This window comes from Bidens hawaiensis, unplaced genomic scaffold (genome assembly GCF_021521415.1).
Source record: "Bidens hawaiensis isolate Kalapana, Puna unplaced genomic scaffold, B.hawaiensis_p1.1 tig00030181_1, whole genome shotgun sequence".
NCBI lineage: Eukaryota > Viridiplantae > Streptophyta > Magnoliopsida > Asterales > Asteraceae > Bidens > Bidens hawaiensis.
The window spans coordinates 156870-173273 of record NW_027495013.1 but is presented as its reverse complement, the minus strand read 5'-3'; the positions used below and the strand labels follow the sequence as shown (position 1 = coordinate 173273).

General features: G+C 36.3%; 2 protein-coding genes across 2 annotated transcripts; both read left to right on the top strand.

Moving 5' to 3' along the window:
• Positions 1 to 925: 925 nt before the first annotated feature.
• Positions 926 to 2300, top strand: LOC143579969 (chitinase CLP-like). The gene has a single exon (XM_077063133.1). The coding sequence runs from the start codon at positions 939 to 941 to the stop codon at positions 2259 to 2261; it is 1323 nt and encodes a 440-aa protein (XP_076919248.1). The 5' UTR covers positions 926 to 938; the 3' UTR covers positions 2262 to 2300.
• Positions 2301 to 9406: 7106 nt separating this feature from the next.
• Positions 9407 to 10334, top strand: LOC143579967 (uncharacterized). Its single transcript, XM_077063132.1, has 2 exons — positions 9407 to 9880; positions 10026 to 10334. The coding sequence occupies exons 1-2, from the start codon at positions 9407 to 9409 to the stop codon at positions 10332 to 10334; spliced, it is 783 nt and encodes a 260-aa protein (XP_076919247.1).
• The last annotated feature ends 6070 nt before the right edge of the window (positions 10335 to 16404 follow it).

The following is a 16404-nucleotide window of genomic DNA, read 5'->3' as shown; positions in this document are numbered from 1 at the left end:
CGTTTGTCTCCGGCCTCCATTAACTTCTAACCAGGAGACTAGGCTCCATGCATCTCCGACGACTAGAGGTTCGTCTCTAGTCTCCACCTCTTAATGATTCAGATTTCAGACATTTGAACCACCTCTTAACATTCAGATGTGGTATTTAGATTCAGACTTAAATCTCTAAAAAAAACAAACGGGGCCTAAATGTTTAATTCATCAACATCTCTTAAACCCATTTAATAATTAAATCCATAACACTAGTGATAAAATCCATTTTATTATAACCTTGGGACGTTACAACAAATGAAATTAATAAGAATCCAAAATATAGGCTATCAGCTCTGTCCATTATCTTAAAGGAAGATAACAAGTGATGTTTTTAAGGATAAAGATCAAAATCAAATTTAAACATTAGGGGGTTAATTCGTCCAAAAACTCCATTTTGTCAGAAAGAGCTAACCACATGTACCAAAACACACAATTCTTTCTTTTTTTTTTATAAACATGTTATTTCATGAATCAAGTTCTACTTTCGTTTGAACCATTTTGAGCCAAAACCTAATTGATAATTTATTACAAAAAATGTCCATTTTGATTCGAACACCTTTTACTTAGAACCTGTTTTGATCGTTCACCTGTATCCTGACCCACAATTTGCCAAGCCTAAAGCCACGTTAATAAATATACATAGTTATGTTTACAAAAGTATTATAGAGACTGGCGAGAGAAAGAAAGGGGGACACTTACGCGGTCACATAACCACTTCTAAGTACTGAGTTTGACAATAGTTACAAATGTTTAATAGTTAAAAATGTTTATCTACATATACAAAAAAAGAAATCTTAAAAAGAGGTTTCCTTAAAGCCATTCTTGGTGTTCCCGCGTCCTAATTTTGGCTTCTTAAATAGGCAACCCATGCATGCATTATACCCTCACACAATACACATTCAAACATGCTTCTTCTTACACAAGTAATCATCATCCTTCTAGCCTTCACCTCTCAACAACATGAAGCCACAGCATCTTCCATCGTTCTTCCGATCAACAAACACACCGATGCCGCCGCTAACGTGCTCTTCAGCACCCACGCCTATTTCGACAACTCCCAATACCCTGACCCTCGTCATGACACTCCGGCCTACTTCAACTCTCAGTACCACCAACAAAGCTTACTCATAGACCTCGATGCTCCCTTCATATGGCACTACAGCTACCCTCACCAAGACGGCTGCGACGCGTGCCCGTACGCGGTCACATGCCGCGAGGTCCCATGCACCGATTTACGAACCACTTTCTCATATCAAGACCCTTCTTGTCCTCCCCCAACCAACCATTCAATGTATGAAGGTTATTTCGATTGCGAGCTATGCCCGGTTAATATCATCAGCCCGGTTACGGGTTCGTGCAGCCAGGCCTTACCAACATATGACCAATTCATGTTCACAACAAGCAACAACGGTAAAAATGTTTTATTTGATGATCTTTATACAGCTTATCCCACCGCTGCATCTACTCCTCCTTGGACATTTGATCCCTTCCCTTCAAATGTTCTCGGTGTGATTGCGCTTTCAACGTCCCCATACGCGTTACCAGCGTATTTACACGATCCTGTTAACCGAACTGTAGGTCTATGTTTGCCTAGTACTACTTCTAATCCTGGTGTTCTTTTTCTTGGAAATGGTCCTTATTATCTTAACCCTAAATCTGATGTTGACGTGAGAAGTTTACTCTCCTATACCGTGTTGCTCAAGCAACCTGATTCTTTTGGATATTTCATTGGTGTCAATGCTATTGTTATTAAAAACAGGTCTATTGTTATTCCTGCTAATGCAACGTCAACCAAAATAAATACACTTAACCATTACACCAAGCTTCGAACCGACGTTTATAACAATGTAGTTAGAAGGTTTTCGAGCGTTACAAAACGAATCCCACGTGCAAATAAGTTGGCCGCGCCATTCGGTTTGTGTTTTAACACTACTGTTAATGGTACTAATGTTGGTTTAAAAGTACCGGATATTGATCTGATGCTACAAGATGGGAAGAAGTGGACTGTGTCCACCAGGAACTCTATTAAGCAAGTGACGGAAGATGTGGCCTGTCTCGCGGTTGTCGATGGTGGTCCGACAAGTGAACACGCGATCGTGGTTGGGACCTATCAGTTTGAGGATAACTTTTTGTTGTTTGATTTGGAGAAGTCGAGGTTAGGGTTTAGTTCCTCGTTGCTACGTAGAGGGACCTCTTGTTCAAACCTCGACTTCACGGTCACTCAATGATTGTGTTTGTATGAATTGAACCGGTTGGAATAATAAATATAACCGGCAACAGTTTGTTTTACTAATAATGAAATGCTTGTTGAATATTCTCTAAGGGGGTGTTTGTTTCTCCCCAAAAGAGCTTCCTGGTCTCTTTTCGCAGACATAGAGGCTTGCAGACTGTTTGTTTTCCGAATGACAATTCATTAAAAAATGGTCTGCGCACCCTCTTTTTGGCGCAGACATGGACCTATCACTTCTCACCTCTTCTAAACTATTTCACATGTTCACAATAACATACATTTATCTTCACAAACCCTAACCCCCATATCTCCCACCCTCTTCCCGTCACCACTCTCCCCACCTCCGGCGCCGCCCTCCACCTGCAGCTCCGGCGCCGCCCTCCGGCCGCCATACTATCCAGCCCTATTGAAGGAACGATGGTGGCTTATAGGAAGGATCTTTCAAACCACCCTCACCTATTCTTCATCTCTGTCTTCTTCATTGGCAGCAACTCCACGTGTGGAAAGCACTTAATGCATTAGAACTACAAATCTCTTACATTTATTATTAATAATCTATCCACTTCATATTTCATCTTCTTTATAATTTCAACTTTTCGAAAGGTAAGTTGCAGCTATTGATTCCCCCGTTTTCAAAGAAATTAACTGAAGAGAGTAAAAAACCTCCAAATTTATTAACAGGGTTTGTATAATCAAGATCTAAATTGTAATTAAAAATGGGTGGCCGACGGTGGCTCCGATTGATGCCAGAGACGACGACTGTGGGGCAATGAACGGAAGTACAACTGACGATGGCTCCAATGTTTGTTGATTAATGTAAATTGTGGTTTGTTTGATTTGTTAAGAGTCTTAATAGGTTTGATTAGTTTCTTCGGTTCGGTTTGTTTATGAATATTTTGTTTATTTAGTTTTGTTAAGAATTTTTAATAGGTTGAATGACTTTTTTATTTAAATTTCAGCTTATTTCAAAAATTTCTGTTTTATATTTTAGCAGTCTGCAGACGTTAAAAAACAAATATTCTTCTTCTTACAGATTGCAGAGGTTTGATCCACCTCTTCTGCTACAGATGTCTGCAGATGTGGTCCGCAGACTGCAGATTTTACCTCTTAAAAAACAAACAGTACCTAAGTAATAGAAACCCGCTTTTCCAAATGAGTGTACGTAGATACAAAAAGTGTTAACCATATTGATGTTTTTTGAAAAATATTTACTTGTACGTAGGAAACAATAATTTTCTAATAATCCCAACAACAAAATAAATCAAAATAGTTGTCTTTTTAGCAAATCAAATACAAAATAAAGTTAACCTGCTAACCTATGTTATATATGATGCATCATTTATGGGCAAATTAAGACACTTCAATTTTAAGTAATTTACAAATTTTCAAAACTTTACATAGAGATAAAATTATCATTCTAACACTAAATTTCACATGTCTTTAATATTTCCTCAAATTATTTACATCATTTTCCCCTCAACTTTAATCAAATTTTGGAAATTAAAGAATATTTACAACTTTGATCCTCCATCTTTTAACTATATATTATTTATAATTTCACTTTTAACCTAAATTCCCTCACGATTTTTAAACCACTATTAGAAATTAGACAATTTTCTACGACTGATTTCGTAGAAAATCTGTTGAAAAACCCACTTTCCAGCAATTTTCCAACAAAATGTGGTGTTAGAAAAACATATGCTTGAAAATTGTTTTCAACCGTTTTTCAACAACCTTTCTTACAAAATTGCTACAAATATACACTGTTGCAAACTTCCTACAACTTTCCTACAAAAGCTATTTTCCGGTTTATTTTTCATTTGGGGTTAGTTTATACAAACATAATAAAACAAAAGGAATAACTGATAAATATTTTTTTTGTTAGAAATTTGTTGGAAAGTTAGCAACAATTTTTCAACGAAAATCCTATTCTTACTATTATGTTGCAATATTGTAGGAAAATTAGAGTTTATATTTTTTTTGTTGAAAATTCATTTGAAATCTGTTGGAATTACTTGTAGGAAATGTTTCTAAGAAAAGAACATGTTTTCTAGTAGTGAACGGTCATAACTTTTTCATACGCTAATATTTTTTAAAAAAAATTGTACCATAAAAACGAGCATTTAATTCTCTTTAATTTGAGTATGATATTGTCATAGTTTGTTTTCAGTTAAAAAAACAGCATTTTACGTATAGGCGTTTGTGGTCCGGTTTTGATGGATTTAAACTAAGTCGTGAGCCAAGTTGTTTTTTGTCATCGAAAACTAAAACCAAACCGTTGAAAATTAAAACCCAACAAAAACAAGCCATTAACAATGGTTAGATTTCGGTTTCATTTGTACCTTGATACTAAATTGAGTTTAAAATAAGAATTCTTAATCCACGGTTTCAAACGGAACGATGAGCACCGAAAAATCTCTTATGTGATTACCAATGTAAAAAAAATTGTACCATAAAAACGAGCATTTAATTCTCTTTAATTTGAGTATAATATTGTCATAGTTTGTTTTCAGTTAAAAAAACAGCATTTTACGTATAGGCATTTGTGGTCCGGTTTTGATGGATTTAAACTAAGCCGTGAGCCAAGTTGTTTTTTGTCATCGAAAACTAAAACCAAACCGTTGAAAATTAAAACCCAACAAAAACAAACCATTAACAATGGTTAGATTTCGGTTTCATTTGTACCTTGATACTAAATTGAGTTTAAAATAAGAATTCTTAATCCACGGTTTCAAACGGAACGATGAGCACCGAAAAATCTCTTATGTGATTACCAATGTATGCATATCGCGCTGTATCGCGCGGGCACTCGTCTAGTGATATCATATACATACGAAAACAAACTGTCAAAATGATTCATCCGGCTCAAACATCCATTCTTCTAAGCTTTTTGAGGAATATGTTACAGGATTGTTAACACGTAGTTTACAAAGTCCATAAAGGTTGACATTTTTTCTTTTCTTTTCTGCATCTCTAATTCCATCTTCTAACTCACCATCATTTGTATCATTTTCAAAATCATGTCCAATTTCATCTTCTAAGACATCTTCAAATTTCAATCTCATGTCCCTCACGGCAATCAAAGGCACGGGGTACCACTATTCGCAAATTCAATATCTTGTCTCATGAATGTAATTGATCAATAAATTAACAAATCGTTCATATACCTTTAATAATAGTTAATGGGTAAATTAAACAAATTTAACAATGGGTTTTAGACTTTAGTATTCGGTATTAAGGCAGCATGTTAAAAAAAATAAAAAAAGAAAAATCATCATGGCACTTTAGATGTGGTATTTTTTTTCATATAAACAATGATAAATCTCTTTTAACGCTTTAACAAAATAAAAAATAAAAAAAAAATACAATAATAAACAGAAATTGAAGAAGATGAATAACATTAGGTGCCAAACGAAATTGAGAATTGGTTTAGAAAAATAAATCTGAATGAGAAAACAACATATAATTAGAATAAAAAGCTAATATAAAGTGCATGAATAAAATTAAGGTGTCAAACGTGGTTCACAACGAACGAACCAAAATCAAAACCGTCGTCTACATATAACGAAACCAAACTGAACGAAGCAAAATAGAACGGCATATGAGATTGTCACCTCAACCGTTGCTTGAAACATAGTCTGAATCTTCGTAAATCATTATGGGAGTGCAATGGTTGTGGGAGGGGTGATGTGGATGAAAATATTTTACTAAATCCCTGAAAGTACCCATATAAGTAAAAAAAATTTAAGTACATCAAGAGGTTTTATATCTACCCTTATTTGAGAAAAAATCTCGTGAATCTAATTATACTATTAAAAGAAAATGTTTTTCACATGACATTCAACTATATACGTCCTTCACATAAGATGTCGAGTGTACAAGTTTTCAATTTAACAATTCCACTTTATTATTATATTGGTTTAATTCAATTTGTTAAAATGACAACTATGTTGTTGATGTGAATCAAACACACTACCCTTGCTTTTAAAATATATGTGGCTTACCAACCCAATTAAGATGATTTGATTCTAACTTTCTTTTTTCCTTAATAGGTATATATTTACAACCTTCAATTTTGTTTTCTTTTAAAATACAAATACAAATTATTCTTACTAATTTATTTTTTTTTTAAAATATGCAATTACCATTCATTAATATTTATTATGTAATACTTAATAATTTATAAAATTATAATGTTCATTATGTAATTCATATATGTATATTTGACGTTCTCTATAATTCTTACCCGTGTGTTACACGGGACACTAACCTAGTAGCTAAATTCAATTGTTTGTCCTCACAAATGTGGTGTACTTGGTTATATCGTTAGAGGCTACTTCATTAGCTGAATCCTTAGAAATTGAAACCAAATTGAAATTAATTTCCTCGAAATCAGTGGTGAATCTACATGATAATTTCAGGGCAGCACAATTTTTTTAACGTACTTTAAAAAACACAATTATAAATAAAGATAAACGTATTTCAAATTCATTTCTCCTCTTCTGCATTTGTAAACTTGAAATCGAGCCATTACGTTGCCTTTTGTTACTTTATCACATATTTCTCTTTCGGTCGCACACACTAGAGTATTGTTCAAATACTCTTCATCCATTCGATTGCGTAAATCCGTCTTGATAAACTTTAATATAGAAAAGCATCTTTCAACGATTGCGGTTTGTCACAACCCCCCCGACCGAATGTAGAAACGCCGGGGCGTGCATAGATTGAAGTCATGCACATGGTATTAAATGTAAAAACTCTTATTAAAATAAACCAACAAATTGTTTAAACCAAACATAATTCAAATAACAAGCAAGGCATAACACTTGATTTCTTTAAACTTCTAGGTCTGACACATCCTCTAAGTGATACTTCATGAATATTCGTAACTTAATTTCCTTCACCTGAAAAACATGCGAGAGTGTCAACTAAAAATAGTTGGTGAGAACATAAGTTTTAAATAATAGAAAAATATGTATTATGTTGAAAACATTTCATATATGTTAAGTTACTTTATATACTTTAGTGATTACAACCAAACCTCTGACACATTTAGCGAGTCGTCTAATCCACGATTAGACTATTATGTTTAATGTTTAACGATCGTCGGATTTGGAACACACAAGCCTCTACCCCGAGACCTCAGTGGGCGGGTCGGGCCAATAGATCTATCATCATACTACCATGATCATCATCTTTAAAGCAAAAACGTAAGGGTTTTATTAACAATTTATGTTGATCATGGTGAGAGTATATGAACAACTATGAAGATTCAAAGGAAAACTCAAAAACATAATAACACACAAGAAAAAATTCGTAATTGAAAACAAAAAGGTATAAAGATCACAATGAAAAGAAAAATAATTATAAAGACTTACTTGTTTATGCTTAGAGAGAAAAGAGAGAATGAGTTTTGGTGTGAAAAATAATGAGAATGAGAAGCTATATTTACAGGCCAAAATTTGAGGTTTGAATACGATTTAGATAGAGATAAAACTTGTTTAAAGATCAAGAGATTAACTAATAATAATCATAATCATAACCAATAATAATAATTAAAAAAATATGTGTGTATAAGAAAAGTGCATGACACATTTATAGGCCGGGGGGTGTGACAGATTGGTATCAATCAGAGCCTTGGTCGTAGAGAGTTAGTAACCGACCTACATCTAAAAATGTCCCTTAGGTTGAAATTATGTTCTATTAGATGTACTAACTTCCCTTTTATAGAATGTCTTTTGATTCCGTTCCGCCAACCCTTCCAAAAACTCCCACATCCCCTTGCCACCGTTAGCCGAAGACTACATTTCGCTAAGAAGACTTGGACGAGCCGTTGAACACTCCATCACCAAGTATCTCCACCTACAACCCAATTAGTTGGGCCCGTTTAATGAGAACTCCTCCCCCCCCCACCCATGGAGAACTAATAGGCCCAATCGGAGAATTCTTAGCCCCGTCAGTCAATAGCTCTGTAGGAAGTAATCAACTACTTGGCGATGAGCTTGAGGATGATGCCACTAGCAAACAAGGCTGGACCCTTGCAACTAACTTGAAGATTTTTGGAATATTTGGGCTTACATTCTTAATTTATCTTTTCACTTTCTAGTTTATCTTTTATTCAAATTTTGATGCCATGACATTTCTAGTTTGAACTATCTTTCTTTCATAAACATTTTCTTTATTATTCCTTACCCTTTTAGTTATCCATATTTGTATGATAATTTCTTAGAATGCCTCTCGTCGCGATGCCTCTAATGACAACAACGATAACGATGCCCCGTTGGCAACAGTGCTCGCTCAAATGGCCACGCTTCTTCCCGCTATCGTCAATCAACTCAATTGAAACAACAACAACAACAATAATGGAAAAAACTATGACCAATCCTACCAAATCTTTGTTGTTTCAAAACCCACCGAGTTCACCGGCTCAGAAGGTTCCACCGGGTTGTTACAATGGTTCGAGAGCACAGAAGCCGCTTTAAGCATGTGCAATTGCCCGGAGAATCATAGGGTCAAGTATGCTGCTAGCACCCTTGATTCAAAGACTTGCTGACTAAAAAATATTGTCACAAGAGCGAACTCTGAAAGATGGAAGCTAAATTTTGGGGTTATACCATGAAAGGAGCCAATCACCTTGGCTATACCAACCTTTTTTAAGAACTATCACAGCTAGTACCCCACCTAGTCACTTCCGAGTAAAAGGCCATCGCTCGCTACATAAATGGCTTACAATCTTCAGTGAGGAGCATGATCTTGACCGTTGATCCTAGAACCCTCCAAGACACCATAAACCTAGCCAGTACCTTAACCGATGAACTAGTTAAAACTGGAATTTTGGTGAAGGATTCGGGGAAACAAAAAGAGAGAGAGAGAGAGAGAGAGTTCAAGAAGACTAGCTATCAACCTAACAAGAAACCAAAAACCACCAACTACGCCACAGTCATCCCTGTTGTGCCCGTCCAAGTTATGGCTCCTGCTAACCAAGCCCTAGCTAGGACAGGGTACTCTGGACCTCACCCTCTATGCTCCACCTGCAACTATCATCACCCACCAAGTTCCCAATGCCGAAAGTGTACTAATTATGGTCAATTTAGGCATCTAGATCCTCGATGTTGAACTGCCCCTATTGCTGTTAGTCAAGCCATGGTATCCAACCCCGCACCAACAAACAATAACAATGCTTGTGCGTGCTTTCAATGTGGCGGTTTAGACCATTTCAAGAACAGTTTTCTCCAATTGGCTCCAAATAACAACCAAGCCACTCGTGGTAGAGCTTTCACTATTGGTGCTTTGGATGCACGTCAAGATCCCAATGTCATAACCGGTACGTTTCTATTGAATAACCAATTTGCATCCATACTATTTGATACGGGCGTGGAAAGAAGCTTTATATCACTTGATTTTGAACCCCTTGTTAAATGGAAACCGACCAAACTAGACTTCCCTTACACCGTTGAGTTAGCCAATAGTAAAACCATCCAAGCCAATACTATTATACGCGATTCCACCTTGACTTTTGATGATCATTCTCTTAATATTGATCTAATTCCCTTTAAGCTTGGTAGCTTTGACCTAGTTGTGGGAATGGGTTGGTTATCCCGTAATCAAGCCGAAGTTGTATGTGCCCAGAAGCTCATTCGTATCCCGTTACCATCCGGTGAAACACTAATCCTTCAAGGAGAAAAACTCGATCGTAACCTAAAAATCATCTCTTGTATGAAGACCTGTAAACTTTTGAGGAAACAATGCTATGCCTTTATAGCATGTAGTTGACAAGAAATCCGAAGAGAAAAAGATTCAAGATATTACCGTTATCAAAGACTATCCTGAAGTTTTTCCCAACGACTTGCCAGGACTTCCTCCGTCTCGAAAAATTGAATTCCGAATCGACCTTATACCCTGTGCAACTCCCGTAGAGAAATATCCTTACCGCTTAGCCCCATCCAAAATGCAAGAACTCTCTAGCCAACTTCAAGAACTTCTCAACAACGGATTTATTCAACCCAGTTTCTCACCTTGGGAAGCTCCTGTCCTTTTCGTCAAAAAGAAGGACAGATCTTTCCGAATGTAACATCCCAAAGTTTCAAATAATAATATTTTATATATTATCTCTTATGACAGACAAGTTTACTTGAGTGGGTAAAAGAAATAATAAAATAATAGATGGTAAGATAAGTAGGCTAATTAGAAGGAATTAACTATGGACTTAAAAGAAAAGATGGGCCCTAGGTCCATTAAGGGAGTATAAATACCCCTTAAACCCTAAATCTTTCCATTTCCATCCATCTTATTCTCCCTTCACACTCAAAACACACACCTAAACACACCCTACGGCCGCGAGAGAGAGAAGGTGAGATCTGGGATTAAAACGAGCCAAGGTCTTTGATTAATCCTTGATAACCAAGCAATATACGCGATTCAAGCTCATAACCAAGCTAGCCGTGACCTTACAAACGTCTAAAGGTATGTTCTTTACGTTTAAAGGTTACATTTTTGTGAACGGTTTGTCATGAAACTCAAACCTAGAGTAGATCGGGCCTAGACAAATTATAAAGTAGCAAACTTGATGATTAAAATGGACGTAAAGGATTCAAGGTTATATACGGTTCATCAAGAAAACCCTAGATCTAGCTTAATGAACATTTTTATGGTTAAAGGTTCATGCTTTACACATAAACGGATTAGATCTCGTTGAAGGGATGCTAACGGGTGTAAAACAGTTAAGGAAAATGGGAAAATAGGTGGTTAAAAGTGTGATTATGGGCCGTTAAACATTATTTTGAGCCTGAAATGGATTTAAAGATAGAAAGATGAGTTGAAAACGTATGACCTGGGGGTTCTCGGCCAAATCGGTGAGCTCTCGGTCAAACCAAATGGTTTTCGGTCAGCAGGCAGTCAACACGAGTTCTCGGTCAACGAGAGTTCTCAGTGACCCAGGGTTCTCGGTCAAGGCATAGGTTCTCGGTCAGACCAGGGATCTCGGTCCCAAGAGTTCTCGGTCACAAGTACTCTGCTGGGTTCTCTGCCTTGGGGTTCTCGGCCATTTAATGATCAGATATAGTCTGTGGGCCTGGATCAGCTAGACCCAGGAGCTGTTGTGAATAGTGGACCTGATTTGGTTAGTTGGCCCATCTGCATGAATTGGACAAACAAGCCCAATCTAGGAAAATACCAACTTAATTAGTTATACGGTTAATTAACAAATACATATTTAGCAGTTAGTCGCACACAGCTAAAGAGAAGGAATAACCATTTACGGAAGACGTAACCGAAATCAGGTGAGTTTCTAGCCTTATTTCCTTGTTAGGTTTTCGGGGTTGTGTGCATACTCGATGTGAAGTGTTAATACACTTACCTTAAGTGGTAAGTGTATGCTATAATGATTGATGTGATAGTAAGTATTATGTTATGAACAAATGTTTGTCGGTGCGTGAATGATTTTCGGATATTGCACGTACTGCCAATGGGAATGATCTCTAAGTGGTTATTAGTGTGTGTAAATGTTATTATGTAAATTGGTTATTATGTAAATGATGAAAAGTTAGAAAGTGTGTTGAAGACAAGTAGAGGTAGATTGTGATAGAATTGGCAAGGGTCTAGTAAGGATGTTAGCGGCAGGACGATAGTACATGGTAGGGCAAGCCTATACGTGCTTTTGTTATTAAAGTGGCATAACGTGATGGCGTGGTAGGGCAAGCCTATACGTGCCTTCGTTATTAAAGTGGCATAACATGAGTGCGTGGTAGGGCAAGCCTATACGTGCCTCCGTTATTAAGTGGCATAACGTGAGTGCGTGAGAGGGTAAGCCTCTATGTACTTCCGTAAACAAGTGGCTAAGACGTAGGGGACAATTAAGTGGTTAAGCGGTAAGGTGAACAGGTCAGACAATGGACTATGTGTCTTCGGTCACGTATATAATTGCATGTAATGGTTGTATGGTAAGTTGCTTCATTAACTAGAACTTACTCAGCGTAGCTGACTTGTAGTATGCACACAGGTGAGTAGATTAAAGAGCTTGCATGAGGATGGCACATGGCATGGAGTGAAAGGCTGGCATTTGAATATGGAAGAAAAGATGTTTTAAATATAATGTTTTGTGTTATGGTATCAAAGAAAAGATTTAATGTTTTGTAACGAATGCTTTAAGTTGACGTTTATGCGAAAGTTTAAATAAACTCTGATTGTTAGAACTGTGTTTATGAGTAAATCCGACGCTAAAGTAGGGCTACCGGGTTCGGGGCCTTACACTGAATGTGCATCAACTACCTATAGTTAAATAAACTTACCATCAAGAATCGATACCCACTACCGAGGATTGATGATCTCTTCGATTAGCTTCAAGGAGCCACTTTTTTTTTCAAAAATTGATCTCCGCTCGGGTAATCACCAACTGTGAATTCTTGATGAAGACATACCCAAAACCGCCTTTCGTACCTGCTATGGACACTACGAGTTCATGGTCATGCCCTTTGGCTTGACTAATGTACCCATAGTGTTTATGGATCTCATGAACCGCACCTGCAAACCGTACCTTGACAAATTCATCATTGTTTTTATTGATGTCATTTTAATCTATTCAAGAACCAAGAACGAGTATGAGCAACACCTTCGTCTCACCTTGGAACTGTTGAAGAAAGAACAACTTTATGCCAAATTTTCAAAATGTGAATTCTGGCTTCGCGAAGTTCAATTTTAGGTCATGTTATTAATGATAAATGTATACACGTGGATTCCGCAAAAATCAAAGCCATCAAGAATTGGGAAGCTCCAAAAACCCCATCAGAAATCTGTTCCTTCCTGGTCTAGTTGGTTATTATCGTCGATTCATCTCGAATTTCTGAAAAATAGCATTTCCTCTCACCACCTCAACTCAAAAAGGCAAGTCGTTCATTTGGGAACAAAAACAATAAGACGCATTCCAAACCCTAATACAAAAACTTTGTAACGCACCCATCTTAACCCTTCCCGATGGAAATGATGATTTCATTGTCTATGTGATGTTTCAATTCAAGGTCTCGGTTGTGTACTCATGCAGCGAGGCAAAGTCATAGCTTATGCCTCTTGTCAACTCAAGATTCATGAAAAGAACTACACCTCTCATGATCTTGATTATATGCGGTGATTTTCGCTCTTAAAATTTAGATACACTACCTTTATGGAACTAAATGTGTCATCTATACCGATCATAAAAGCTTGCAACACATCCTCAACCAAAAAGAACTCAACATGAGGCAACGACGTTGTGTTGAGTTACTCAATGACTATGATTGCCAAATTTGCTACCATCCCAGGAAAGCGAATGACGTGGCCGACGCCCTAAGCAGAAAGGATAGAGTTAAACCATATCATATTCGGGCCATGGAAATGATTATTCACACTAGCCTTAAGGCCCGAATTCTTCAAGCTCAAGCCCTAGTGGTAGCCCAAAACAATCTCAAGCCCGAATTGGATTGTGGAGCCGAAAAACAATTTGATACTAAGTCCGATGGAGTTCTTTACTTCATGGGACTTTTATGGATTCCAATTCCTGAAGACCTTCGAAATCTTATCCTTGATGAAGCACACAAAACTCGATACTCGATCCATCCGGGAGCCGATAAAATGTACCACGATCTTAGGGAATTCTATTGGTGGCCTGGTATGAAGAAGGATATAGCCTTGTATGTTGGAAGTGTCTCACTTGCTCAAAAGTTAAAGTGGAACATCAGAAGTCCTCGGGTTTGCTTCAACAACCTGAGATTTCTCTATGGAAGTGGGATCAGGTTTCCATGGATTTCATCACTAAACTACTAGAAACCACTCATAAGCATGATTCTATTTGGGTTATAATGATCGTCTCTCCAAATATGCTCATTTCATCTTTGTTAGTGAAGCCTACAAGATGGAGAGGTTGTCCCAAATTTACATCAACGAAATCGTGACACGTCATGGTGTTCCCTTATCCATAATCTCCGACCGTGACAGTCGCTTTACCTCCAACTTTTGGAAATCCCTTCAAAAATATTCGGGGACTCGTGTGGATCTTAGCACAACCTATCATCCCCAAACAGATGGTCAAACCGAAAGAACCATCCAAACCATAGAAGACATGCTCCGTTCTTGCATAATCGAGTTTGTAGGAAATTGGGATGATCACCTACCTCTCATTGAATTTTCCTATAATAACAACTACCATACTAGCATCAAATGTGCTCCTTTTGAGGTTTTGTATGGTAGGAAATGTCGAACACCCGTGTGTTAGACTGAGATTGGTGACTCACAAGTTATTGGTCCCGTAATCGTCCAAGCAACCTCCGATAGGATTGCTATCATTCGAGAAAGACGTAACGCCGCTCGTGATTGATAAAAGAGTTATGCTGACAATCAAAGGAAACCACTTGAGTCTAAAGTTGGTGACCAAGTCTTACTCAAAGTTCCCTCTGGAAAGGTATTGTCTGATTTGGGAAAAAACAAAGCTTGCTCCTAGGTATGTTGGACCTTTTGAGATTCTTGATAGGATTAGTCTAGTGGCATACAAACTCGAACTACCTCAGGAATTGCGCGATATTCGTGACACTTTCCATGTTTCTAACCTCAAGAAATTCTTAGCCGATGACACTCAGCCTATTCCCCTTAAAGATATCCGCATTGATCAAAACTTCACTTTGTTGATAAACATATCGAAATAGTGGATCATGATGTCAAGAAACTCAAGCAAAGTCCTGTCTAGTGAAAGTCAAGTGGAACTATAAGCAAGGACCCGAGTTTACTTGGGAACTTGATGATAAAATGAAACAGATATACCCTCATATTTTTCAATCCGAACCAGTCTCCATTTCATCGTCTACATTTATTAGTGTTGAATTACATGTTATTTATTGAATAATATTAAATTTGTATGCGTAACTATATGATTTTTTGTTCATTTCATCATAAACATGCTTAATCTAGAATATGCCACATTGAACCGGAATGCCTAGATTAATATTTTATAACATGTAATAAAATATTTTGTTATTATTATTAATATTATTTTTATCCTAAGTATTTAAATAAACCATGCGATTAAAAGATGGAATATTCTAGTACCTTCTACCTTAACCTTGTTTCACAAGTAAGTTTACCTAGTTCTTTTAATTTGAAAAAAAAGGTTTATCTCAAATGTGCCATGCACTTTTAATATACACACAAGTTTTTTTTTTTTCAAATTAAAAGAAGTAGATAAACTTAGGTATAAGATTCTAGAATGGTCCATCTTTATATCACATGGTTTATTTAAACACTTAGAATAAAATAATATTAATAATAATAACAAAATATTTTGTTACATGTTATAAAATATTAATCTAGCCATTCCGGTTTAACGTGTCATATTCTCGATTAAGCATGTTTCTGATGAAATGAACATAGGATCATATATTTACGCATACAAAGTTAATGTTATTCAATAAATAACATGTAATTCAACACTAATAAATGTAGACGTGAAATGAATACGAGAACTTTATTAAATTAGTAAAAAAAACTAGCGTTTATTAACAAGAAAAAATCCATAGATTTTACATGGTTGCAACCCAGTATAACCATGCTAGCTTCAATATCCGATAAACCAAAGGAAAATAGCGATTTTTCTGGTTTAAACCACTAAACGAGTAAGGTTATATATTCCATCCACTTTTGCAAACATATCATCTTTTTGTGATAAAAGACCTTAAGATCACCTAAAACACACCTTATTTCATTCGTGCTAAAAATCACCCAAAACAAAAAAAATAATTTAACGTACTTTAAAAAAACACGATTGTAAATAAAGATAAATGTGTACCTAATTGATTTCTCCTCTTCGTCTTTCGAAAGCTTGAAATCGAGTCATTACATTGCCTTATATTAATTTATCACATATTTCTCTTTCGACAACACAAACTAGAGCATTGTTCAAACACTCATGTGACATTTGTCAATTTTCAAACCCGAAACTTGAACCCATTATAAAATTTTGATAAATTTGGATTCACATTTATTAATGAAAGTTGAATTAAATTTATGATTTATGTTATTCGTGATTTATTATTAATTTATTATAATGTTATTTCATTGTTACGATCTCGATCTCAGTTCCATTTCGTACGTTTATGCTTTTAGTTTATTATTCAAGTCCAGGG